The 25,209-nt window shown below is 40.6% G+C and overlaps 1 protein-coding gene across 5 annotated transcripts in view; it reads left to right on the top strand.

Moving 5' to 3' along the window:
• Positions 1–33: 33 nt before the first annotated feature.
• BICRAL (BICRA like chromatin remodeling complex associated protein) overlaps positions 34–25,209 on the top strand; it is a 48,435-nt gene continuing 23,259 nt past the window's right edge. For 2 of the 5 annotated variants that reach the window (XM_054629312.2, XM_077175853.1), the window contains exons 1-2: positions 8,986–9,847; positions 24,994–25,042. In XM_054629312.2, coding sequence (XP_054485287.2) covers positions 24,999–25,042 — 44 coding nt within the window. In that variant the 5' untranslated portion in view covers positions 8,986–9,847; positions 24,994–24,998. Of the gene's footprint in view, positions 86–8,985; positions 9,848–10,377; positions 11,060–17,345; positions 17,442–24,993; positions 25,043–25,209 lie in introns of those variants that run through there. The other 3 variants (XM_054629314.2, XM_054629316.2, XM_054629313.2) reach the window with 3 other exon arrangements.

Genomic DNA, 25,209 nt, shown 5'->3' with positions numbered 1-25,209 from the left:
AGGCGCGCGGCGGGGGAGGGCGGGAGGGCCGGAGGGAGGGGTCCCCCGCGGTCTTAAAGGGGCCGCCGCCTCTCCGCGGGATGGGGTGAGTGCTGGCGGCAGGTGCCGTGCGGGGCGGGTTATCCCGCTTCCCAAATTAGCTCCCGGGATATAAATGAGCCCCCGCCCCACTCCCCCGCTGTGCCCGCGCGGAGCTGCCCGCTTCTCCCCGTTGCTGTGCTTACACCCACACCTCCCCTCCCGGGCCGCGCCCGTCGCCGCCGGCCCTGGGCGCGGGGGCTCCCGCGAGCGGCGGGCTCGGGAAGGGGCGGCTCGGCTCGGTGCGGGCTCGGGCGGGAGGCGGAGGGGCCGCAGCCCAGAGCTCCACCTGCCCTCCCGGGCGGGCTCGGGGCCGCCCCGAGGCGCCCCGCGCTGCCCCGTGCTCTCCGGAGGCGCCGGGCGGTCGCGGCCCCGTGCCCGGGTGGGGTCCCTCGGCAACCTCACACGGCCGGCGCCGTCGGGAGGCTCCGTGCTCTAATAAACCTTCCCTGCTGCCTCCCTCTCCCCAGTGAAGTGGCCGAGGAAAAGGCTGCTGAGCCTTGCAGGTAACTGCAAAGGTGCTGCCAGGTGGATCGATTTCTTCCTCGCTGCTTATTTGGTTTCTGGAATGTTTTGTTCCAGAAGAGAGTTCGGTTCTTGAGGGAAAAGTGGGAACAGTGCCAGTGGATTACTGTGCCCCTGAGGGAGGGCTGTATGAGCAATCCACAGAGGCCTGTATGGAAACACGGGAAGGAAGGCTTTTATAATTAGGAGATGTGTATTAAAGTAAATTTGCAGCAGGAACCAGAAATTAAGTACACTGTCTGCAAAGTAAGAAAGTGACCATTGTTTTGTTGTATTCATTTGAGATTTTTTTTTCCTATTATTTGGGTTTTAATTTGTGCAAAGAAAGTTAACACTAAGCACTCTTTTAGTAATATGGAAACAAATCTAACTCCTGTCTATTTCTACAAATGCCATCTCCTTCCCCTTGTCATTTTGAAGTTACTTGTAGCAAATTGACACAGGACCTAAGACTGTCCATTGAAACAAAAAGGTGGTAAACCCAAAGAAGATAATCTGATTTTTCTGTCTTCTGTTTGGCAATAGCATGAGTTTTTTACCTTATATTCCTGTTTGGAAGTATAGGTTGTTATGTCCCTTAAGGTTAGCATTTAAAAGTACCTTTAGCTTCAAAGTAGCTGTTGTTTTCTGTTTCCTGAGAATGTGGTTTAATTTCTGTGTTAGATATGATATAATGTTGTTAGAATGTATGGAGTATTTGAACCTCATATGCAATAATGTCAGTCCAGTTTGGATGACAGAGGAAAGGCAATGAAGTGCCTTTAATCCTTGCAAAAGACTCATACTAAAATAGAGAATATTCTTTCCTTAATAGTGTTAGCATATAAACTAAAGGGATTGCAAGGGATCCTTACGTAACAGTAGCACTTTGGAGCAGGTTGCATGGGCAGTGGGATAGGTGTTTGATGCATTACAGCTCTTAATGCAGCATTACATCTGTTGCACTACTGCAGTGTTCAGAATTTTGGTTCTGAAGAATTAGATTGAGTCTTAAAAAGTAAAACCTCTTATGCTGTAGAATGGCACTGTGCTCAGACATGAAAAAGGAAGGGTATTGAAATATTCTCACTTGGTATTTTTTCCTAGCAATGTGTTTAAATAATACATTTAGTAGTATCATTAGGGTTTTTTTTTTTTTTTCTAATAAAGAGTAAATCCACTCCTGTAGTTATTCCAGCAATGTTCTATTAGGCAGGAATATGGTGCAATTAATTTTCCATAAGAAAAAAATTCCTTATTTCCATGTTGTTGAAAGATGTGGAAGTTTCATTTTAGCTGGGAGGCTCTGTTTGCCTTATGCTCCCTTGAGTCTAGCTAATACAGGTGGTAACAGTGATGGAAGGGCTTATCCTGTACGTGAGGATATTGACAGAAAAAGGTTTTTGCTGTTTTTCATATGCACAAATATTCCTGGAGTATGGCTTTGGTATTGTTAATGCAGATGTGAGCCCGTAGATGAACGGCGCTGGGTAAAAGAACTTCATTTGGAAGGATTGCAAGCAAATGTTAGTGTGCACAGCACAGAATAAATGTTAAGTATTTTATGCTGTACTATAATTACTAATTACTTCTTATTGTATCTGGGCACTTGGAATGCTAGGTATTCAGAATTGTTTTTTCTATAGGTGATTAGAGGTTTAAATTCATGAGGACCAAATACCCTTGTGAATATGAGCGTCTGGGAGAGACTGGAAACTTCTCACCTTGCTAATGTGCACAATTGTTATTTTGGTCAAAAGCAAAAGTATACCCAGAGACAAGAAGGTAAAATGTGTGACCATGATGAAAAATTCAAAAGGGAGCTGTAAAATTCTTCCAACTGTTTCATCATGATGTTCCAAAATTACTTTCCACACTTACAATTTGAGGTTTTGTATAATTTATATTGGCATGTGCGTTTTTTTTTTTTTTGGTGGTCACACAAAGACTGACAATTTTCCTCCCAACTTTGCTGGCAGCAACTTCTATGTTTTGAGGCTGCTGTGTGTGCCAGACAGTAACCACCTGAATAAAATGTAAGCTTTCTAGCTCAGGCTTGGAGTCACTTGGGTAAGCTGTAACAAGTAGTTTGGCTGTTTGAGGATATGAGAAAAAGTAAGGTACATAATTCTGTGTTATATTTTTTCCTATTTTTTCCCTCTTGTCTGTGCTTTTGTTCCTTTCTGGTTTGAAGGTAGTAGCAGTCATTTCAGTGAGACCTTGTGCCATTGTTTGAACTCTACAGTGTCATTTATTTTATGTGAAGGTGCAGGTTGCACTTGTTTACTTTGATCTAGTGCTGTGAAAGTGTGGAAACATGAGCTCCGTGCGTGCTTCCAGGTTTAAGTCTGTGTCCCATGGTTATCAGTCATGAATGCTATCTGCCTGAAATATTTCCTACTGATTTGCTATAGCTCAACAGCATTATCTCATAGCCTTTTAAGTGAGATGTATTGTGTAGTTCAGCTGAAGGTTCAAGATCCTGTCTTGTTCCATCATTATTTTAAGAAGAGTGGGGAATAAAAGGGAGATCCACAGAGGCAACTGTGTGCTCAGCCTCATAATAATGGATTCTTACACCTGAGGTTCCTGTGCTTGTAAAAGTCAGGGACCTCAGAGATGCGGCGTGATCTCAAGGTGTAGATTTGCAGTCTCTCAAGCAGAGGAAGGAAGGAAGTGGAGTTATTCCTTCTCATCAGTATGTATTCCCAGCACTGACAATTTTTATTCCAAAGGATGTTATGCATGTATGTTGCACCATCACACACACAAAAATACTGTGCGTGTTTTCAAGAAAAGCAGCAGCCTCTGTGCCTTGCATGGAGCCCTTATCTGATAGATGTGATCTCTGTCTGTTAGACTGAGTTTCTGCAGCAGAGATTAGCAGAGCAGCGTAATTACTGCTGGCTACAAAGTAGGTACTTCAGTGGCTTGTGCAACCAGCGTTTCTACTGATGGTTTTAGTAAGGGCTCTTTGAACTCCTCTGGCTCTGTGATCAGGCATTAAAGATGTAAGCCATATTATGATTCATTTAAGATACTGTAGGCTGCACATTTGTCACGGTGCAATGGGGCTTCATTAAAAGTGAATGTTGAGTTACTGTATCTCGGTTCATTTGGAAAAAAGAAATTCTTTGAATGTTACGTTTGGCATACTGATTTTTTTTTTTTTTTTTAAAGCTTTTGTTTGCACTAAAATGTTGTGCTTTATATATATCTGGCCATATGGAAAGCCAGGACAATGTAAAATACACGTGTTTTTAAATCACTTATTGAGTGTTAAAGCTAAAGCTATGAGACTTGCTTGGTGCAACTTAATTGCTGTGAGTAATGCCAAAACTTTGAATGTAATCCTTGGGAATGCTTAAGATACTAATTATATTCCAACCAGTCAAGGTGCACTTGTTTTGAAACTAGTCTGAGCTGGTCCCTTCTGAGAACATGGTATTTCCAATGCCAAAGGTGGAAAACCAGATTAATTTCTACAAAAATGAGTTATCCTTCAAAACCAGGGACTGGCTTCGAAGCATAGCACTTTATGACAAAAGGTACTTTCAGATTAACAAAGCAAGGCCCAAATATGCTAAACACAAGAGCAGGAAATGACTTAGGTTTGGTCCAGATCTAGCTGCTGGCTGCTATATAGAATCCTAACTTGCTAATTGACTGTAGGTAAATTCTGGAGACTTTGTATGTAAGCTACAGTTATTGCTTTATGGGCTCTCCCTTTGAGGCAATTATTCTATTAGTTATGGAGTTTCTGAGAGTTTTTTCATTGCCTTGCTTTACATTTCAGATACTTTTACAATTATTTTTTAAATGCATTTCAGAAAACTATGGTTATTGGACTAGCCAGTTCAATGGACCACCTAGGTTCAATAGCATATAAAAATATTTTCTATTTTAGAATTGTGAATCTTACTTGCAAACATATTCCATTTATCTTTCTGAGTGATTTAATAGAATTAACTCCAAGTCATATCCAAGTTTTCCTATTAGCTCTCCTGCAGTATATTCCCTAGTGGATAAAACTATACTTGTATTCTTTTTGCCATTTATTCATCTTGGGAAAAAGTCTGTCAGCTATAATTTTGAATGAGGGCTTCCTCCTCCTATTATTAGCATTTGTTCTCCAGTCTAAATCTGAGAATAAATTCCATTCATATTGATACCCTTTCTAGTCATAATAAAAAGACTTCTTTTACAGCAATCTTCATTCATATCCAAATCTTACCCAGTTCATTTCATAGCAGGAACTCAGAAATGTCCAAGTAAAACTATTCTGTCTCAAAAGTTCTGACTCAGGTGGTGCTTTATTCATAATGTCCCTTCTGTTTGTCCATTTTGTCTTGTCCTTATACAAGTATAGCTTAGCAGGTCTGTGTTGCTTTCAAGAACACAAATGGCTTTGGTATAATTTACTATTCCACTGTGTTTCTGTATCCCTCTATCACCTTATTTCATGTTTTAGGCCTCCTTTTTTTGCTTAAATTCCTCCCATTTTTTGTTTGGTTTTATTTTTTTTTAAACAACATCTACAACACCTCGGTTGTATTAGGAATGCTTCTCTTGTTAGTTTCATTGCCAGGCTGCTGTTTTTAATTAGTACTATGTTTAAAAAAAAACCAAAAACACCAACACCCAAATCCTTGTGTCCAACTATTCATTAATATGTTCATCTGTATTTCTGTATCCTTACTTATCTGATTTTTTTCCATTAATTTGTGCTAGCCAAATTAACTGTGAATATGATAGAATGTTGTCCCATTTTCTGACATCATTTTTAGTTTAAATTCTTCCATCAGTTTTGACAGTGTTAGTTGGGCAAGATTACTTCTCCATTATTTCTGTAATAAAGCTCTGTCTCCAGAGGTGAGGGTATTTTTATTTTTTTTCTGATACATTTCAGTGGCTGAATATCTTAAGATTATTCTAACTTGGAAGTGAGAGCTAGTAATCTTTCAAACTTAATTCCTCTTTTTAGGGTACTTTAAGCTGAAGAATATGAGACTATAGTTAAATATATATATTTAAATAACCTGGAGAATGATATAGTAATTCTTGATCTGTTCCAGTAATAATTTTGAATTGCCATTTGTTTAAATGGAACCTCCAGTCACCATGTTTTCTTTGGCTTTTCTTAATTGTCTGCTGTATGTCAGATGCTCATCTCAGAGAAGCAGAGTTCTCCAAAACCTGTTTTTAGATTCATCATAGACCAGCCCTGTTTGCCTTCACACAATCTCCAGTCACAGAAACCTGTCTGTCTTCTGTATTGGTGGAAATCTCTTGTTCTGAGGTTCACTCTTCATTACCCCCTCTTACTGCCTATGTCCTTACCAATCACCCCTTAAGATACCTTTGGTTAAGTAGTCCTGTCTTTGGTGTGATGATTGATACTGGAGTCATGCAGCTTTACAAATTACATCATGCAATTATGACCCAGGTTTTGTAAGTACTGTTTTGGGTAAGGAAGGCATGGTATCAAGCTGAACATTATAATGTTTAGGTAACTTTTATGGGTGAGTCATCAAAATAGTGGTGGTAATTGTTCAGAATTTGGTGGATATTGAACTGAATTTTTCATGTTATATGCTACATTTATATTCCAAGTTAAAGTCCTTGTCTGCTTTCATGCCACTGTATTTGGGTGTCCTACTTTTCAAGTGACCTCTACCTCTCTATTGCCTGTGCCCTTTAATGATGACCTATTTGTTTCTGTGCCTTCAAGCTTAGTTATTTTTTAAAATTTAAATAATTAATTAAGCCATATGTAGATAGGTAAAAGGTGTGACTGATGATGAGCTGACATAAGAAACACAATGAATGGAAAGAGAAGGCATGGGAGGAAGAAGTGTCATCAATAGAGCTGAAGGATTCAGTCTGAAGAAGCAAGGCTGCAGTGAAGCAAATGGCATTCTTTTCCATGCAATGTATCTCTGAAAGGATGCAGTGGGTTGAGGTTACAAACCATCTATTCATGCAAAAACCTTGGGATGGCTGTGGAATTAATTCCTTTAGTGCACTAGTTTAGTCCTTACATTCTTCATTATGAATCTATTGCTGCCTTACCTTCTTTTGGGGTACTAATTTATGATTGAACAAGAATTTGAGTGCATGTGATGCAGACCTGACAAAATGGCTGAATATCAGCAAAGTGACTTGATGTAGGAGAAACCTGGAGACAGAATGAATGACGGTGTTTTGTACCCTCTTATTTTCTCCCTCTCAATATCTAAGCATAGTTTTCAGTTCTTCAGAGTCTGTCATTTCAGGGCAATGTATTGGATCACTCCAAATGTCATTTGGTGTCTTTGCACACCTATGAGAGTGGTATTTGTTAAACAGCATGGTCACAGTTTGACAGCTGGTGTCAAAATACAGCCAAGTAGTTTGTTGTGTGATGAGTGCACATGACATTCCCAGTAGCTGTTTTTACACCAACGTCTCTCAGTCTTCCAAAGATTTCTCTTCTTCCTTTTGACATTGGTCTTTCCTTTCTTGTGCTTATTTCCCTTTGCTCCTTCTAAAGCTGCTACAGGAAAGAAAATGTATTAATGTGATGGTGAAAGCTAAAGAAAGGCAGCAACTGATTGTGCATTGTACATAGGACTCTGGTTGAAGATGACAGCTCTGAGCAGGTGACCTTGAGGTAGAAGAATGTTGACATACAAGGGTCTTTTGTATTCAGGCAGTGAGAAGAGGGGCAACCTCTTGGGGCAGAGACACCCAGTTCTGAAACACCACGTGATGCTCTTAAAACAGCATGAGTACCTGCCAGGAAAAAGCAGTAGTTCTTTACAAACATGGTCTGAGAAATTCTGTAGTACACCTGAAAGTGCTAACATTACAGCTGATGACTGCATTCAGACCTCTTAGTATTGAAGGTAACATTAAGTGAGTACTTCAATATGACCTATAAAGCTACATCCAACCCTTGATTTTTTTTTTGTAACCATTTCTACCTGTGAACAAATATAGCAAATGTGTGTAGATATGGAGAAATCTAGTTACTGCAGGGTGCTTCATTGTATAGATGATGTTAGTTCTCCTTCCCTTTTTGTACTGTACCTGCTTAGTAATGCTATTGTCAATGCTGCCTTGAAACATCCTTTAGGGAAAGTAAGTTATGGTACCATCATGGAAAACTTATGTAGGATTCCTTGTGTTTCTTATGGTAACAGAATCCATTCAAAATCACTTGCCTTCCTTTCTCCGGTTCCTTCTTTGTATTGTATTGCCTGCTTCCTATTTGTGGTTTCTGTAGGACTGGGAGAGTAGTAATAATAACAACATACTGATCAGATGCTCAGCCTTGTAACCTCTGAAGCAAAGTTCCTTCCTGTTAAGCAAATGAGAATGCTGGTGGTGTTCCTCCATACAAGTTCTCACTTGGGCAATATTCTCCAAAGCCAGTGAAGCTGAGCAGGTTTGAATTCAGGGCAGAGTTTGGCCTTGAAGCATTTACTGAAGTTAGGAACCTTGAAATGTTGGCCTTTTGAATTTTCTAATGCTGGTGTCAGGAGTATGGGCTTACAGCTCCTGCAGAGCTCTCTGGCGTGTGGTGTTTGTGTCCATACTGTGGCTGTTGGGGTCCTTGCTGCATTCATGAAAAGTGCAGTTAATAATCTGGCTGATGGCCAAGGCACAGCCACGTGCAGGTTCGGTCTGGGCTGCACAAAGGATCTGCTGCACTCGTGCTAAGGTTTGTTTGCTTGGGCCCAACCCTTCCACTTTGGAAGTGATCTGAAACTTCACCTCACTTTTCTACTGGGGGTGTGCATGTAAACAAGGTTTGTAGGTGAGTCTTGGCTTTGGCAAAAGTTTGGAATTGGTTGATTAATTAGAAAAATAATATAACCAGATTCTAATTGAAAAACAATGCTAAGGTGGTGAGATTTTTTTTTTAAGATAAGCAATCTGGCCAAGTTCTTTGAGAAGATTCACTTAGTGCACTGCCCTTGACCATTTTGATATAGTTGCTCAAAAAACCTAAAGCACTGTGAGAGGGATTTTTTGAGCTGGATGAAGCTAATAAAGAAGGATGTGCTACTAAATAAAGTCTTCAAATCCTTGTCTCTAAGGAGTTTTAACAAAGTTACTTAGGAATAAAATAGTAAAGTCCTTGGGAATTACCATAACTAGCAGAAAAAGGGTCTTAAAGAGATTTTTTGTTGTTGTTTTAAAAGCATTACCATACATATATCTATCTGCATGCTAAAAATCTGCTTTCAATCAAATTTTTTTTTTAATAAAGCAGGCTTCTCTGAATTATCTGCAAATATAATTAATTTTTTAGAATTAAATTGTTTTCAATCAAATAATGAAGTGAATGGTGGAAATTGGAATAGTTTTCTATAACAAAAAAGGTTTGAACAAAGTTATTAATGCTTTTAGCTGAAGTAAACTGTAGAATAGCGTTAATGAATTCTCAGTGCTATAACCTTTGACTTCAAATTAACATTTTTAGGTTACCCAAAACTTTTTAAAGTAGTTGAAGTCCATGTAATTTGTTTCCTGCAAGGCTGATAAGAACATATCTAAAAATACTTTTAATAGTATAGCTTGCAAGGGGATCAAATCTTGTATTTTTCAAGGTGACCTTGCATTTATTTTTCTGGGGAGCCCCCTGCACTTCCATTTACTTTTCTGGGGACCCCCTCCCACCCACCAAGCTTATAGTGATTTACAGCTTTAATATGAAGGAAATCAGGCAAATTGTTAACATTAACGTTCATTTTAATAGGATAAAAACTTTGTTTTACTTCCCTGTAACCCCAAACAAACCCCAACTTTTAACCTAAAGCCAGCATCCTAGGCTAGGTCTCCAGACCTACGGGTTTCTGAAAAACACAACCTCCCCCCAAAAAAAGGAGCCGAAGTTTTTAAAGGGCCTGGCTTTAAACGCGGAGCGAGGATCGCGCCGGGGCTGGGGACTCATCATGCCAGGGCGGCGGTGCGTGTGCCCGGGCGCCGGTCTGCGGCGTTGTGTCCCGGCGGAGCTGCGCGGCCGTGCCGTGCCGGGCCCGGCGGTGCGGTGCCGGTGCCGGTGGCGGCGGCGGTGCGGGCGCGGAGCGGAGCCGAGCGGAGCCGCGCTCTCCTCCCGCTCGCTTTCTCTTTCCCCCTCTCTCGCTCGCTCCCTCTCCCGCTCGCTCTCCCCCCTCCCTCCCTCGCTCTCTCGCTCTCCCTCTCTCTCTCCTACACTGCCAGCCCCTGATGTGATGGCGAAGAAACCCCGTTGACAAGGCACTGCTTTTTCATGACGGTGAGTTTCCCTTTGAGTGTATTATAATTTTGTGATAAAAATTTCAAGGAAAAAAAAAACACACAACCTCCTTCCTCCCTTCCTTCGGGGAGGGAAAAGAGAGGGGGGAAATCTATCTCCAGACAGACAGAAAAGAAAGAGGAGCAAATTAACAACCAGGAGTTGCCAAAACCAGGATATTAGGTTTCAGCCCAGAGAGCTATTGGCTCTGGGGCTATGTATATAAATATATATCTAGAGAGAGAGCGAGCGAGAGGGGAGACGAGGAGGAAGAAGAGGGATATTTTGTGGGTGGCTGTTGTTTGGGCAGATGTGGATTCACATGGAAATGAACTATATATATTAATTTTTTTTTTCCGCGAGGATGGTGGTGGTGGCTGCTGAGGGCACTTAAAAAAAAAGTTGTTTCTTAAAATAAAGGCGCGGGGGGGGGGGGGGGGGGGGGTTGAAGGGAGAGATAAGGTTTCAGGTCCAGGCTGATAGCTGCAGAGAGGGGAGAGGTTTGGGGTGGGTTTTTTTTTTTTTTTCCTTGCTGATGCCATGCAAATTCAGGAGAGGAGGGAAGAAAAATCTCTTTTAATGACTCATTGATTGAGCCGGTTTAAAATTAGTTGTTGTTGTTGTCTTTTTTTTTTTTTTCCGCCCCCTTGATGGCCATCAAGAGAGGGATGGAAAGAGGAGAGGAGGGAGAGAGAGTGTGTGTGTGTATGTGTGAGTGTGAGAGAGTGAGAGGGAGAGAGGGGGATAGAGAGAGTGTGTGAGGGAGAAAGAAAAATAATCTTTTCAAATCTCCTCCCTCTTTTTTTTCCCCCCTCGTTTCTTTGCTTTTCTCTAAAGCTCTGTGGTCTGTGAAACAGTCTTTTCTTCCTCCTCGTCGGGAAAATGGAGACACTTCGTCTCTCTCCTGGCTGTGCAGCTGGGAAGGATTTTTCTTTTCTTTTTTCCTTTTTCGCTCATGGCTTGATTTTTTTCTTTCCCCCTTCCACTCGCCACCACCCTAATCTTGTCTTTTCTTTGAGCTTGTGTCTCAGAGTTGTACCTGCTGGGGATTTATTTTTCACTCATTTCCTCGTTTTCAGTGTCGCCACTAGATTTGATTTGATTTGTTTTGTTTTTTATTTGCAATTTCCTCCGAATCGCTCCGTGCCTCCTGCTTTTAACCGAGGAATGGAAACGGTGCCGCTTTTTGTGGGTGCGCGAAATGCTCGGGCGGTAGGTTTGGGCTAATGCGATTTTTTTTTTCGCCTTTTCGGGATCAAGTTTTTCGATGTGCCTTTTATTTTATTTATTTATTTTTTTATTTTTCTTTTGGAGAGAGAAAATATTTAATTGTAACGCCTCTTTAAAACACAATAAAGCGTCTCTTTCTGGAGTGACCCCTTTGGCTTCGCTGTAGAGTGGATGTGAACCCGATCCTTTGTGCTGCTGGGATTATTTTGCGTAAAAAGAAGCAATATTTTGTAAATAGATTTTTTTACTTGTGGCTTAAGAGAGTAGTAGGTTGTGAAGGGGGTTTTCTAAAAGGGTCACTGTTCACATTTATTGAGTCATGGGCGGTATTCAGTATGTAAATTATATTTTGCTTTTTGGTATTTATTACAAAATTCAGTTACAGATGATGGCAGAAAACAGGTATAGAGACGTTAAAAGCCGGGCAAAATCGAACGACGTGTAGAGGGCACGCATATATTTCCTCAGAGCTGTTGTTAATCACTGTGGGGAGGAATGAGATGTGGAGGCCTCTGCCTTTCGCCATTCCGTGCTCGCCGCTCCTCTCCTTCCCCGGGCAGGGCAGCGCGGGGTGGCCGAGGGACTGCCGGGCAGAGAGGAGAGCGGCTCCGGCGGCGGCCCCGGCCGTGCCCGGGCTCGGCGGGCAGGCAGCCCCGGCTGCGCGGGGGAGCGGGAAGATGGCGCTGCCTGGCTCCCTGCCAGCGTTTGTTGCGCAGTTTCACCCGCTCTCCTCCCCCACGGGCGCCATTTTAAGGTCCTTTCTGCTGTCGCCGCGCCGTGTGGGGCGGTGCCGTCGCGCCCAGCTCGGGCCATATTTCTGTGTCTTGTCTGGGAAGCATTTCTGCTTTGGGCTTTGGGAGCCGAGATCTCCCCGAAATCCTCAAAGCCTTGCTTCCCTCCCGTACCCCCCCACTCCTTTCCTAATCCTTGGCCACCGTCTTGAGGTTAAACAGCCTTGGCTCACACGGGCCCGTGAGCGCAGCTTCAATCCCGCCAACAGCCCTTACAAGCTTGTTTTCTTTACCTCTGAAATACGTGTTTCTGGTCATTCAGCGTATAGGAATTAAAAAAATATTTGAAAGAACATTTTTTTCTGATGGACGAAAAATAAAACATGACATAAAAAAAAAAAATCCACCTTTAAAAGATGATCCAGTGTAGTGCATAGGGCAAGGTATTCTTCACTGAAGGGGTTTCAGTAGTGCTTGCAAAAATAAAAGCATAGGTAATTTTTTGGTGGGTCGGTTGCTTATTTTGTTGCTGTTATTGTCTTAGTAATATTTTGGTGGGGGGAGGGACTAGCATATTTTCAAGTTTTTATTGCTCCTTTATGTCTAAGGGGAAGCTGCTTTTTCCAAATTACTTAATTTGACAGCTCCACCTTAATATATTTTTGAAGTTTTGTTTTGGTGCTGTTTTTAGGAAGAGCACTGCAAATACCTTTTTTCCCAAAACCACTTTTTTTTTTCTTTTAACATTTCTGTATGATCTGCTCAGAGCTCATGAGGCTTCAGCTTAATTCCAACATCACCTGTACCTGGGAAGAGCAAAGTGTGCTGCCAAACCAGCTTATGCTGTGCCTGCTAAGGAGTGTGGAATGCTTGTGTAGTTCTTGGATTTCTGTTTTTTGACACATCAGAGGATGGCTTCCCCATTCTCATTGCTCATTCCTGATAGAAGTGGGAGATTTTTTAAAATTCAGGAATAATCTTATAAATTTTTAATTATTTAAATGTTTAAATTTTTTTTTGCCTGCTGAAGGGGTTTAAACAACATTTCTGTGAAATACACTTATTGCTTGGAATATACAAAAATTGTCTGGATATAAACTGTCTTTTTAAAAGACTTTCCTGGGGACTTGTTAGCATTTTAGCTTTGAGTAAAACACCAGTTATGAAACTTATTTACAGAGATTTTGAATGTAGAATGCAGTATTTGTTCACATATTTCAGGAATCTTACATCATTAAATTCACTGCTTCTTGAAGTGATTATTTTCATTAACAGGAATCTTGGGATTAAAGTGGTGAATTCTTTTTTTTTTTTAATGGTAGCATACTTTTAAGTAATAAAATTTCTCTCTTACGTCTGAATGTCTGGAAGACTGTGTGTGATTTTCTTCATTAATTTGTGAAAATAGTGAAGAAATGGCAGAAACAGGATAAAAATGACTGGTTTATATTCTCTCAGGGCCTAGTACTTGCCAAATGACTATATATAATCTGCACAGCGGCCTGCTTGCATTAAAGCACAGTATATTCTCATCTTGCATTGAGATCTGTGTTGGCTACTACTTAAATATTCCAGACCTGTTCTTTTTAGACGTGTTTTTGTCTCTCCAAGCTTTAAAGTTTGTGGCTGTTGTTGCAAGTAGCACTTTGCATTGGGTGTCACTTGTTTACACTTGTGGAGGAATGCAGAACTCACTCACCATGTTGATACAGTAGCCTGGTTGTGCTTCCATTGATGCACCTTGGCTTACTCACTGGTGTGATACCTGGGTGTTCAGGTGTGTGCTTGTTTTGAGCATACTTGGAGTGCTTGTTTTGTGTGCAATACCTGCATCCTGAGCTTGAAAATGCTCTCACTAAATGTGTGGGCCCAGCTACAGAGATGGTTGTACTGTTGCTAAGTATTTACATCACTTTATGGATGTGCAGCTCCTTCACATGTCCTTTTCCAGTACAGTTTATGTATTTATTTTAGTTCTGCTGAGAGGAAAGCCCCAAAGTTGTGCTAGTATAAGCTGCATTTCCAGTTTCCTCCAAGGTCCCTTTCTCTATTAATGGAGTTTTCCAGCAGAGGAAAGCCCATGGCTAGAGCTGAAGAGCTCTGGGATGCCTGGGTGAGCTGCCTGCTGCCTTTCCAGAGTTTTGCTGGTATACTTCACATGGTTTCCAGAGAAGTTGTGTCTGCACAACTGCAGTTGGGTTTCACACTGAGGCTCTAATGGTCAATGATTGTGCCTCTTCATGCTGCATTAGGCTTGTGGTAAATCTAATGGCTGCTGCTTTTTAGGGTAGTTGTAGCAGCCAGCATGAAAGTGTGTCATTGCTGTCTAAGTAGTGGCTACAGAGCAGGCATGAGAGCCTCTTTGATAATGTAGTCACTGTTCAGAGAGTTGGCAGAATTCCTTACAGTGGTTCTGCTGGAATAAGCTGCATCTGTACTTGAAAGGTTTTTTTATTGCCATATAGACATGGGGATTGTCTACAAAAACAAGTGTGTTTTCCTTTCTTATGGTAGAGGAAAAGCAGTGACAATAATAAACTGTTCTAACATTCATTGTGACCTGCCACTGTGTAATTTGAAAGAGTGAGCAGTTTTGGGAGTGCCCTTGTTACACCACCATAAATGTGTAAGCACTAATCTGAACTGAGGTTTTTTTCAGATCATCACATAGTTAAATGAATATGTGTGTCTTTTTTTTTTCAAGTGTTAATTTGTTCCTGCTTTCATAGTTGAAAAAAACCCCAGCTACTCTGTCTGTAATATTTTGCATTATTTGAGAATTGTTGAGGTTTTAGACAAAATAATGATTACCATCATTAACTAGCACAGAGAGACTATCAAGACTTTTTTTAAAATTATTCCTTTCTTTTCTTGCACTAGTTTAAAAATGTTCTAGGGCTAAGGGAATCCTTACCAAAAGAAATAGAAAGCAGGTAAAGTCACTGTAAAAACCTAACACAGTAACCTTTTTCTCATTGAAGGTATTGAGAAATACCTTCTCAATGGTGAAATGGAGAGGGAAGGTCTGGAGAGGAGGATTTAACTTCATTGCAAGAGACTGATTATTTTTGTAAAGTCTGATCTTAATGCCTTGTCTCAGGTGGATCTTGCAGTAGTTTTACTGTGAACTTGATCCAAGCATGGAATTACAAGATCTGGTGTGGGAGCTTGAATTTATTGAGATAAGGCAACTACAGAAGTTATCTTGGCCCCCACTGAAATAGGTGGTGAAATTTCCATTGGCAGTCAGCAAGGCGTTGGCTTCAAGAAGGACAGCATGGAGGATTTTCAGCTTGGATTTGGGGTATTGATATGGACTGCACTGCTGAAGTAGTTACACATCTGTCAATTAATCCTATTCAGTTTTCAGTAGACCTCCCAAACATAATAACTGAAAGGAGTAGAAATGGCTGTTCAGCTAATTATTGGCAGTTGGTAGCAGATACTAACTAGCTCATCTGAACATGCTTGTGGCAAAGTTTGGTTTTTAAATTAGTATGGAATAGAGTGGCAATGAAAAGGTATTAATTGGGCATTGGTTTATAAATCAGCTGAGAAACATTCAGTTCATAAAGAAGTTATGGGCATGCAGAATATTTTTTCAAAATCTCTAAAAACTATATGCTCACAATGAGAAGTATGGGGCTTGAGTATTCTTGAGTAGAAACAAGGTAAAAACCACCTGAGGGACTGACTCAACATTTCTTGGAGTATTATTTTGCACAAAGAACATATGCTAATAGTCTGTACTATAGCCTACAGTAGTTTGTAGAAATGCTTAAGAGCACCTCATATCTTCTGGACAGGTGAATGTTTCCTTCCTATGGAATTGCTGAGATCCTGCCTCCGGTGTGTCTTGTGGGATGAAACCGGGACCTTTCAAAATGTTTTATGAATATTGAAATTCCTGAGGAATTGGGTATGTGGTGGAGCAGCTTGGAGGACAGAGCCCAAAACAGGCCATAGCGTAGTGATGAGCATAGTCACTGCTGGAGGAAAGGTCTGAGCCCAGCCTTTAGCCTGGGAGATCCCATGGGATAAGGAAGTGTCCTGACCTTCAGACTGAGATTACTCTGGATTTTCTCTATGTGGTTTAAAAAATCTGTTTCCTGATACAAGTCTTGTTAAGATTTTGATATTGCCAAGAACAGCTGTGGATGCAGTAGAAAAAAAATTGTATTGAATAAATCAGAAATTCTGTGCTGAACATGTGTATCTCAGGGAAGCTGACTGTAGACAGCCACACAGGGTGTTCACTTGTGTACCTGGTGTGTTGACTGTAGCTGGATTAGCCATTACTATCATACATACTGTTAATTGAACTGCACATTTCCTTTTTTCCCCCTAACATACTAAAATATCGCTGTAGTTTTTGGAAGTTTGGTAAGTTACTGCATTTGGCAAACTCAAATCAGTATTTTTTTAAGGGCCTACTAAAGGGAAATGTAGGTGTTGGATAAACAGCCTATTGTAGGTTGTCTGTGGTTTTTATTTACCCTTCTGTGTGTGGAGCTGGATGTGTGAGCATCCTGTGCTCTTGGGTGTTCATCTGCCAGATCTTAAAAACCATGAAGAGGCATAATGTTGCACCTAGCAATTCCTGAGAGGAAGCACTTTTGTGGTTTTTTTCCTGTTGCTGTTTTTCTGATTCCTGAATGATTTCTATTTTTTAGAGTAGTTTTTCTTAGAGAGGTTTTTAATCATTCTTTTGAATATTTAAAATTACCAATTTCTTCTCATACTTTGTGGCATACAGATGTCTGAAATATTGATGATTTAATTCAGTTTTACAGCTAATTTCAAGCACTGCAAATTTATCTTAGAAGTACCATTCAGATTTAGATTCTTGGAATGAAAACTTATTTTTGAATATTAAGAAGGTAATGCTTGCATAATGCACTGTGTTACTAGATTAGAAGTCCAAATTTCTTAGTTTTTTAGCTGTATTTTAGAGCACAGTTCCTGGTAGATTTTGCAACAGTGTAGTAACTTTTGATTACTCTGGAGAAGAAAATATTCATAAGGAATAATTCCATATTGTAGGATATAAGTACAGCATAGTTAGTTTATGAGTGAATAGTAAGTCTTTGTGTTTCACAAAGTGCATTTTAAAATGATTATTTTTCCTTACTCCTGTTGTCTTGAAATGACCATTTTTGGATAATTACAACTTCCGAGTGAGGTTTTAATTTGCAATTAATTTTTCAATATTTACCTCTTTTCCATTGAGTACTTGTCATTGTTCTGCAGCATATAATTTTTTTACAGTAATGGGAGGGGGGAGTGGAAATGCCTCTTAATATAAATTTTTGTATTCCATCCATGTAAAAATCAGTTTCTTGAAAACACAGGGCTTGACGTGGTAAGCAGCTCTTAAGTTGATAATAAGATAGAGTCTTGGTTACTTACAAGAGTCTGAAATTCACTTTGCAAGATACTAGATTGCTCAAAAGTAGTATTGACTTTAAATTTTACAATAAACTGTATGATAATAAGGGTTTGAGTTTACACTCTTTTCTTACACTTCTGTGTTGCAGAGAATGCAAATGAGGTCTGGTTGTTCCTGTCTAGGAGTTTCCTTCACTGAATCCGAGGCTGCCTGTTGGATAGGAACCTGAGAGAGAACTGACAGGGTAAGGCAGGCAGTGGTTACAGCACCTTAGCAATCAGAAGTGCACACTAGGACAATATGTTACCCAGGGGATGATGAAACAGCTTGGGGTTTCCCCCCCTAGTTCAAAGCACACAGAGCAAAATATTAGCACTGTGGAAATTAATGAGAGTTTTGGTGGAATTTTGTGTGAGGTAAGGACTTCAGTTCTGGGTGTTTGATCTCTGCAGTCAGTGTGGAGTCACTTAATGCTGCTGCAATCCTTTTATGTAATTTAGCAAGGGATGGATTGGGTTAAATAGAGTTATCTTACTCCGTGCTCAGAAAGGTTGTGAGGGATGAAAATGCCACGAATTTGATGTAGCACGCTCAGTTCACAGCAGTACCATTCTCTGCAGTGACTGTTGCAGTAACTGATTTGTTCTGGTTTTGTTTTGTGGTGATTGTTTTTCCAGTGGCAATGCACTTCTTCAGATATTCCCTATTGTGTTGGGATTGTAGATTAAAATTCTGAATGGAAAATGATAGAGCAACAGAACAATTTAGAAGATTTTATAGGACAGGTTCATTATAAAGCATGAGAGAGATCTTGTCAGAATTCTTGCTGACAGGATGTGTACAAAGGCATACTGAAGTTGTGAGGATCACTGGGTGTATGTCATAACTCCAACAGTAATTGCTTCAGGTGCTGGGGATGTTACTGTGTGCAAATTTGATTATCTCCCATTATAAAGGTTTAGCTACAGCAGTCATTACCTTGCTCTAAGCATCGATTTCCAAAGGTCAGTGTTCACTCTCAGGAGTCATGCTGCCAATCAGGAATGGATCTCATGTATTTGCACAAAAACTAGATTTTACCAACAGTTTTGCAGATAGATTTATTTATGTGTGACTTACCATATTTTGATGTTGACTATATCACACTTTTTGGAAATTATTGTTCTAGATTAGCTTGTGCTTTTTACAGAAGGTGAAAATAGGTTTATTGCTTTGTATCTGAAACGATCTGTTAAGGCTGTATGAAATTATAAGTGACTTTGAGAAAGAAGAATAATTCTCTTGTTGCAAGCTGGAATATAACTTAAGTAAATTTAAAATCCAGTGTTTGCAGCTCTTAGAATATGGATAGTATCTGAAGTGTGTGTGAATAGTTGGACTGCTTTTGGTCAAATCTGGTTTTAATGGCACTGCAGGTCATAGGCCCTGCATGTGTTACATGATACTGTGGATTGTGTAGCACGTTGGTTAAAAATTTAGGGTGGTAAGGACCACCTGGCCCTGCCCCCTTCTGTAAGCAGAACATGCTTCATAGTTAGAACAGGTTGGTCAGGGCCATTTGTGTTTTGAAAATTTCCAAAGAGGATGATTCCAACCCCTTGCTTGAAGATTCTTGTTTGTGAATGTTTTTCCTTGCATCTTGTTGGGATTTTTTGTGTTAGATGTTTTGGCTCTTGCTTTGTGTCTTGCTGTGTGCTGACGAGAGGCGACCTGCTTGGCTCATCTTTGTCCCTCTTTTAGCAGGCTGCAGGTAGCACCTGGGTTTGCCTTCTGCTGTCCAGGCCTAAGAAAAGCAGTTCCTTCCTGTGAGCACATGATTTTACTTGCCCTCTGTTGGACTCCTTCACATTGTTTTGTATCCTTAAGAGCAGTGTCTGTGTGTAAAAGCCCAACAGATTTCGGCTGGGAGCTCACGAGTGCTGGTAGAAAGGGAATGATCGCTCCCCTGGCCCGCTGCCTGCACTGTGGTGATGTGTGTATTCGCATGTGTGCTACAGCCCCCATGTGCTTTAAGCTGACTGAAGCACGGCTGCCTTCCCTGTGTTTAACTATCCACCTACCTCATTCCCTCTCTTGTGCTGGCACTGGTGCTGCTGTAGCCCTGTGGCAAGCCAGAACCAATCAAGAAGCTCATCCTAAGTTGAAACAGATCAATGTATTTTATCAGATCAGTTTTTGTTCCAGATGACTCTTCAAAGCCTTGAGCTGACCCAGGGAAAGTGGATGAGAGGAGGGCAGGACTGCTCTATTCATCTTCTATTGCTCTTTGCTCTGTAGTAGGTCAGAGTGTTGAAATGAAGGCAGAGGCTTTAAGGCCAAGTAATGAGAGTCTCCCAGAGGATTGGCTTGCACAGCAGGGATTTCCTTGTCAGTTTTATTACTTTCAACTTCTCTTATGTTCTGTTCGGGAACGTGTGATAAAGGGCACTCTGGCTATTTCCCAGACGGGATAGGCAGGGCTTCTTGCACAAGTACATGTTATCCAAGTTGAAATATATCCTGTATTCACCATTGTGGTAGCAGAAATAAGAAATAAAATGGTAGGGGCTTTGCTAATAAGCTACAAGGAATACCTCTGACTAATTAATGAGGATTGCCCTTTGTAAATTAGTTGGATGCGCCAGCAGAGCTGAATTTGGCCTACTTATAAGCAGATTTTTTTTGTGGCTTTTTTTTTTTTTAAGACACTGTAGACCAGTATTGATAATTAGATATTTGCTAGGCTACATTGTAACAGTGCTCCAGCAGTTTGTGTGACTCTTCCCAAAGTGTATTTTCCCCAGGTGTCTCTAGTGTGGGCTCTTGGCAGAGCCCTGGATGCATTCATGGGTCCCAATGGCCCAGCCAAGCCTCACCTAGAGCTTCCACTGGCTGAGGTCTCCAAAGACTGGTCCAAATATAGAAGTGAATCAATGTTTAAGGCTGTAGGTCAATGGTCTCCAAATGTTTTTGATTGCACACTCCTCTTGGTAAGATTTTTGAGCATGCATCCCCAATATATTTATATTATTTTGCATACACAAGTATATGTATGTATATTAAAACTTCATATACTAGTGAAGTTTTAATATTTTCTTCTTGCACCCCACTGGATTTTCTTTTACACATCCTGCTTTGAAGACCACTGGTTTAGGCTTCATAACTCTTTACTTCACTCATTGTGACAGGTTTTATTTTCAAACTCTCATGGCTTAATATGGTTTATACCCATTTCATACATCACTCGTTGCTGTGGCCCACTGTATGTTAACAAACAGTGAGGAGGACACAAAACTAGAAAAGATAGTTGGCAATAAAAGTGACAAACTTTTCTTTTGTTTGTGCCATACGAAAGATTTTAGGAAAATTCCTCAGGACAGCCTTGCTTTTGTTAACACACTTTTAAATGATCATCTGTGTCAAGGTCACATGTTGCTCAAATTCCTCTTTTCGAACTAGACTTTTGGGTGAATTTGTTTTTGGGTGTGCAGGTACTCTGATTGCTTGCTGCTGCCTCTCTTGCTCTCCTGAAATTAACAGGGCACTAATCGTTTGGTAATCCTTGTTGAAAATAGGCATTAGTTAAAAAGATTTAAACCTGCAGTGTCCTGGTTTTGGCTGGAACAGAGTTGATTTTCTTCCTAGTGGCCAGAACAGTGCTGTGTTTTGGCTTTAGGATGAGAATAACACACTGATGTTTTAGTTGTTGCAAAGCAGTGCTTGCACCAAGCCAAGGCCTTTTCAACTTCTCATACTACCCCGCCAGTGTGGGGGCTGATTTGTGTTTGTAATAATAAATACTGTGACCAGGAATAGAGGGACCTTGCCTCCATCTGGGTGAAGGGAGGGGACTACCAGATTTGACTACCAGGTTTATTGGACTGTGGATTTGGCACATGGAAGCCACAGGACATACAGGACTCATTTCCATAGCAACCACATGGACTCCTAGGTGAAAAAGTTGGATATATATTCTTCCCTATCATGCATCAGCCTCTGGGAAAATCCAACAATACAAAGGATTGTTCAAGGCCACTCTGAGAGCAAGGGGTACTGGGACATACAGACATTGGGATAGGGGATCTGCTAAAAGGGCTGGCCCTCCCCAATCAAAATTTTCACATACTGTAGAAGTGGATAAAGTTCCTCTAGTGCACAGAGAAAATTGTGTTGTGGAAGGCAATCTGGATTGTTCCTGTCTTGGGCAAAGACAGACCCATGCATGGGATTGGATTTGCTCAAGGACCTGGGTGCACTTAGTGGGTAATGCAGAGGGATGAGGAAGTCTTGTATGTACTCAAGGGTATTTGATTTTGGGTTAGAACAACCAGTGAGTACGTTAATTGCTGTATACTACTGTATTTCATCACTACTCTGGTTGCTTTATGCCATGCCAATGGTATTGCTGTCAGGGTTGCTCAGATTAATGAAGAATGAGTGCTGATGAAACTGAGCAAAGTGCAGCGATGGTAGAACCAGACGATCACAGCAGTGATGGAACCAGACTTCGGCATGTAATAATCCCAACAGCATTTACCATCTCTTTCACTTTGAAGGAATGGTATGACAGATGGAGCCCAAAGTCCTGGACTAAATGAACTCAGTGGACATCTTAGAGGGGTGGCCCATAGATTATGGGCCTGTATGTCTGCATATATGGCAAAAGACAGGAAAGGTGGATGTGATAATGTGGGATGCATTGGAAAGTGTCGGATCTGGGCATGATGAGGTTGGTATAGAATAAAGGGTGGATATTGTCTTGGTTTTGACTGGGGTAGAGTTACTTTTCTTTCTAGTAGCTGTGTTTTGGATTTAGGATGAGAATAAAGTTGATAACACCCTGATGTTTTAGTTGTTGCTGAGCAGTGTTTGCACCAAGTCAGGGACTTCTCAGCTTCTCACAGCACCCCACCAGTGGGGAGATTGGAGATGTGAAAGAGGCTGGAAGGGGAAATAGTCAGCAGATCAGACCCCAGCTGACCAAAGGGATGTCCCATACCATATGGCATCATGTGGAGCAATAAAACTTTGTTATCTGGGGTAAACTCGCAGGAGTTTGCAGTATGTTGGGTAGATCTTTCTTGTATCATGTTTAGCTAGTAAAGCCAAGTGTATGTTCAGAAGTGGGTGTAACGGTGAAGATTATGTATTGCTATTAGGATTTTCTCACACCAGTATTTACATGCATTTTATTTTCCTTCTGATCATTCTATGCAAATTTTGAAGAATTCAGTGAATTTAACAAATTTATCTTGATTTGTGTCAGTTGTTTTAATACCTCCAGAGTATTAATTGAAGAAAGTTCTATGGTATCACTTCAGGTATTAGTGAACCCTTATTATGATAAAATCATGGAGAATATTTGGTTATGTAAAGGAAAGACATTTTATGATGTTTAAATAATGCTGTCAGTATTTCCACAGACACATGGGTTGGAATATACAAAAGTAGATTTGCAGTTTGAAAACAAGGATAATTTTGACTTTGTATAAATTTTTGCTTTTGGTTAGCTAGGAGACTTTGGAACCTTGTTCTTGAGACATGGGTATGCTTTCAGCAGTTAGAGGAAATAACAGCTTTCTGTAAGTAGTACTATCAGTACAGTTAAAACAGAATGCTAATTGCTTATTAATTTATTCTTAGTAATACACATTTATATTTAAATTTCCTGACATCATACTATGTCATGCCATTTGCTTAGCATTGAATTGCAATATCAGTGCTCAAGCTGGTGGCTCTATGCAAGAGTAAGCAGCTGGATTGCTGAATCATGGGAGAAATTGCTTTTCTTAATGTGCATAATCACCTCCTGAATGCTGATTTTTGTTAACATTGAGGTAGTTCTCTGCAGCTGTGCTTTGTTTTTCTGTCTTCCCTGAGAGGTGATACTGAATGATCCTCACACTGTCATGTGCTTCATTTCTGCTTCACCATCACTGTAAGCTAAAGCACAGAGACAAAATCCAAATAAGGCTCTGCAGTATAGAGGACACAGTACCCTCTGCTAGTCTACAATATAAGCTATTTTCAGAACCAGCAGAGTATAGAAAAATTTCAGGAAAGAGGTTACAGAATCACAAGACAGCCAAGGTGGGAATGAATATCTGGAGATCACGTTATCCGCTGTCCTGCTCAGAGCAGACTCAACCAGAGCAGGCTGCTCAGGGTCAGAGCAGTCAGGTCAAGGCTGTGGTCCAGCTGTGTCCTGGGTATCTCCAAGGATGGAGACCTTGCTGAAAAACTTGTGCCAGTATTTGGCTACCCTCAGAGTTTTAAAAGAGGAAAGTTTTTTCTTTTGTCTACATAAACTTTTTGGTTTATTGTGTTTTGATTTGTGCCCTTTGCCTCTTGTTCATTCCCTGGATATCACTCAGAAACATTTGGCTCAGTATTTTTAACACTCTCTCACCAGGTATTTATATACAAGATAAAGATTTCCCCAAGGTTTTCTGTTCCTCAGGCAGAACAGTACTGGTGCTCTCAGTCTCTTGTATAGCAGGTGCTTCAGTCCCTTCAGTGTTTTAATCATTATGGAGATCAGGATGAGGAATGATTCATGTGGATCTCTGGTCAGGGACAGTAAGTTTCTATTTGTCAAGAAATAAGAGAGAGAGCAGAATGAATTAAAGCCAAAACTGTGTTATAACATTTGAGTGATCAGTACGACAGCACAATTTTTAAGGAGAATCGAGAAAAAAACCAAGCATGGAATGCAATGATCAACTTGATCTGAGTATAAAATATGGTAAAGATGAGATTGGATAACTTAAAGGAAGCCAGGGTACCAAGAAATTTTGGAAACAGTAACATCAGTTGATAATTGAACTGGTGGATTAGATGGGATCCTCACAGTTACGGGCAAGGGGGATGATAGTCTGGGATGAATAGGAGAGCTCAGAATACGTTTTGGGCTCTCCTAATATGCCCAGAAGCTTTGAAGGAGGAGCAGTTGGAGGGGAGAGTGAGTGTGAGACTTTTTGGTGCAGCAGTCCCTGATGGAGTAGGCAGTGTGTGAGGAGTTGGTGGTTGTGACACTGTGAGGCTTACAGTGCTCTGCATTTGATTGTTGCCCTCAGGTTGGGCAGTGCACATAAATTCCCTCCCTACCCATTGTTAAAAGGACTGTCAGAACTCTGTACTGTTAAACTCAAGTTTAAATACACTCCTGAATATTGCTGAGGGGGAACTAGAAGTGGCCACACTGACACTTAGCTATTGCTAAGGAAGGTCTGTTAGAAAACAGTGTTTCTTTTAATGCTTTGTCATGTTTTGGCTACAGTTTTGATTCTAGACTGTAGCAGCGTCCTTGTGACATGGACCTAAGTTTGTTTACCTTTTTGGCTGCTCAAATTAGTGACTACAGCCACTAATTTGTAACAGTCTTTGTAGACTCTGTAGTATTTAGTTATTCCCTCTCTGGGATTAGCTGGGAATAAATTCCTATAGAAGCATTTTAATTGGAGTCTTAGATTGCATTCAGTGTTGATATTTTTACTACTTTAAGTCTTAGGAGTTCTTTTTAATCAGTTTGGTTAATCATTTTTATTTCTCTGATTTAAAATTCTAAAAATTCCCTGGATGGTAAAACATTGCATGGGATTTTGTAAATCTTTGCATGTGACTGAATTTGATTTTGAGATAAATCAGCAGACATCTGTAGAAGGTGCAGGTCTACTTAAAAACTTCGTCAATAGTAGATAACTGTCAACTTCTTAAATTGTTTAATAAAAATACTGAGATATTCCAAATTGGTTTTGTTGTTGAAAACAAACTTTTGTGTGATACATATCAAATATCCGCCTTCTCCTTTATTCTAGTTGTCATGGATGATGACGATGATGAATCCTGTCTCCTTGATCTTATTGGGTAAGTTTTCCACAAGAATTGTTGCAGAAAAGTTGGGAATCATAATTTTGCAAAATCATCTTTTAGAAGGTGATTCTGTCTTGGTATTGTCTAAAGATGAGGTGACTTGTAGTGAAATGAGCAGACATGCTTCATGTCTTCCACGTGGAGATGTGTGGAGTGCAAAG

The sequence above is a fragment of the Agelaius phoeniceus genome, chromosome 3 (assembly GCF_051311805.1).
Source record: "Agelaius phoeniceus isolate bAgePho1 chromosome 3, bAgePho1.hap1, whole genome shotgun sequence".
In the NCBI taxonomy this organism is placed as follows: Eukaryota; Metazoa; Chordata; class Aves; order Passeriformes; family Icteridae; genus Agelaius; species Agelaius phoeniceus.
The sequence above is the reverse complement of the archived record's forward strand: the minus strand, read 5'-3'. Positions and strand labels throughout refer to the sequence as shown.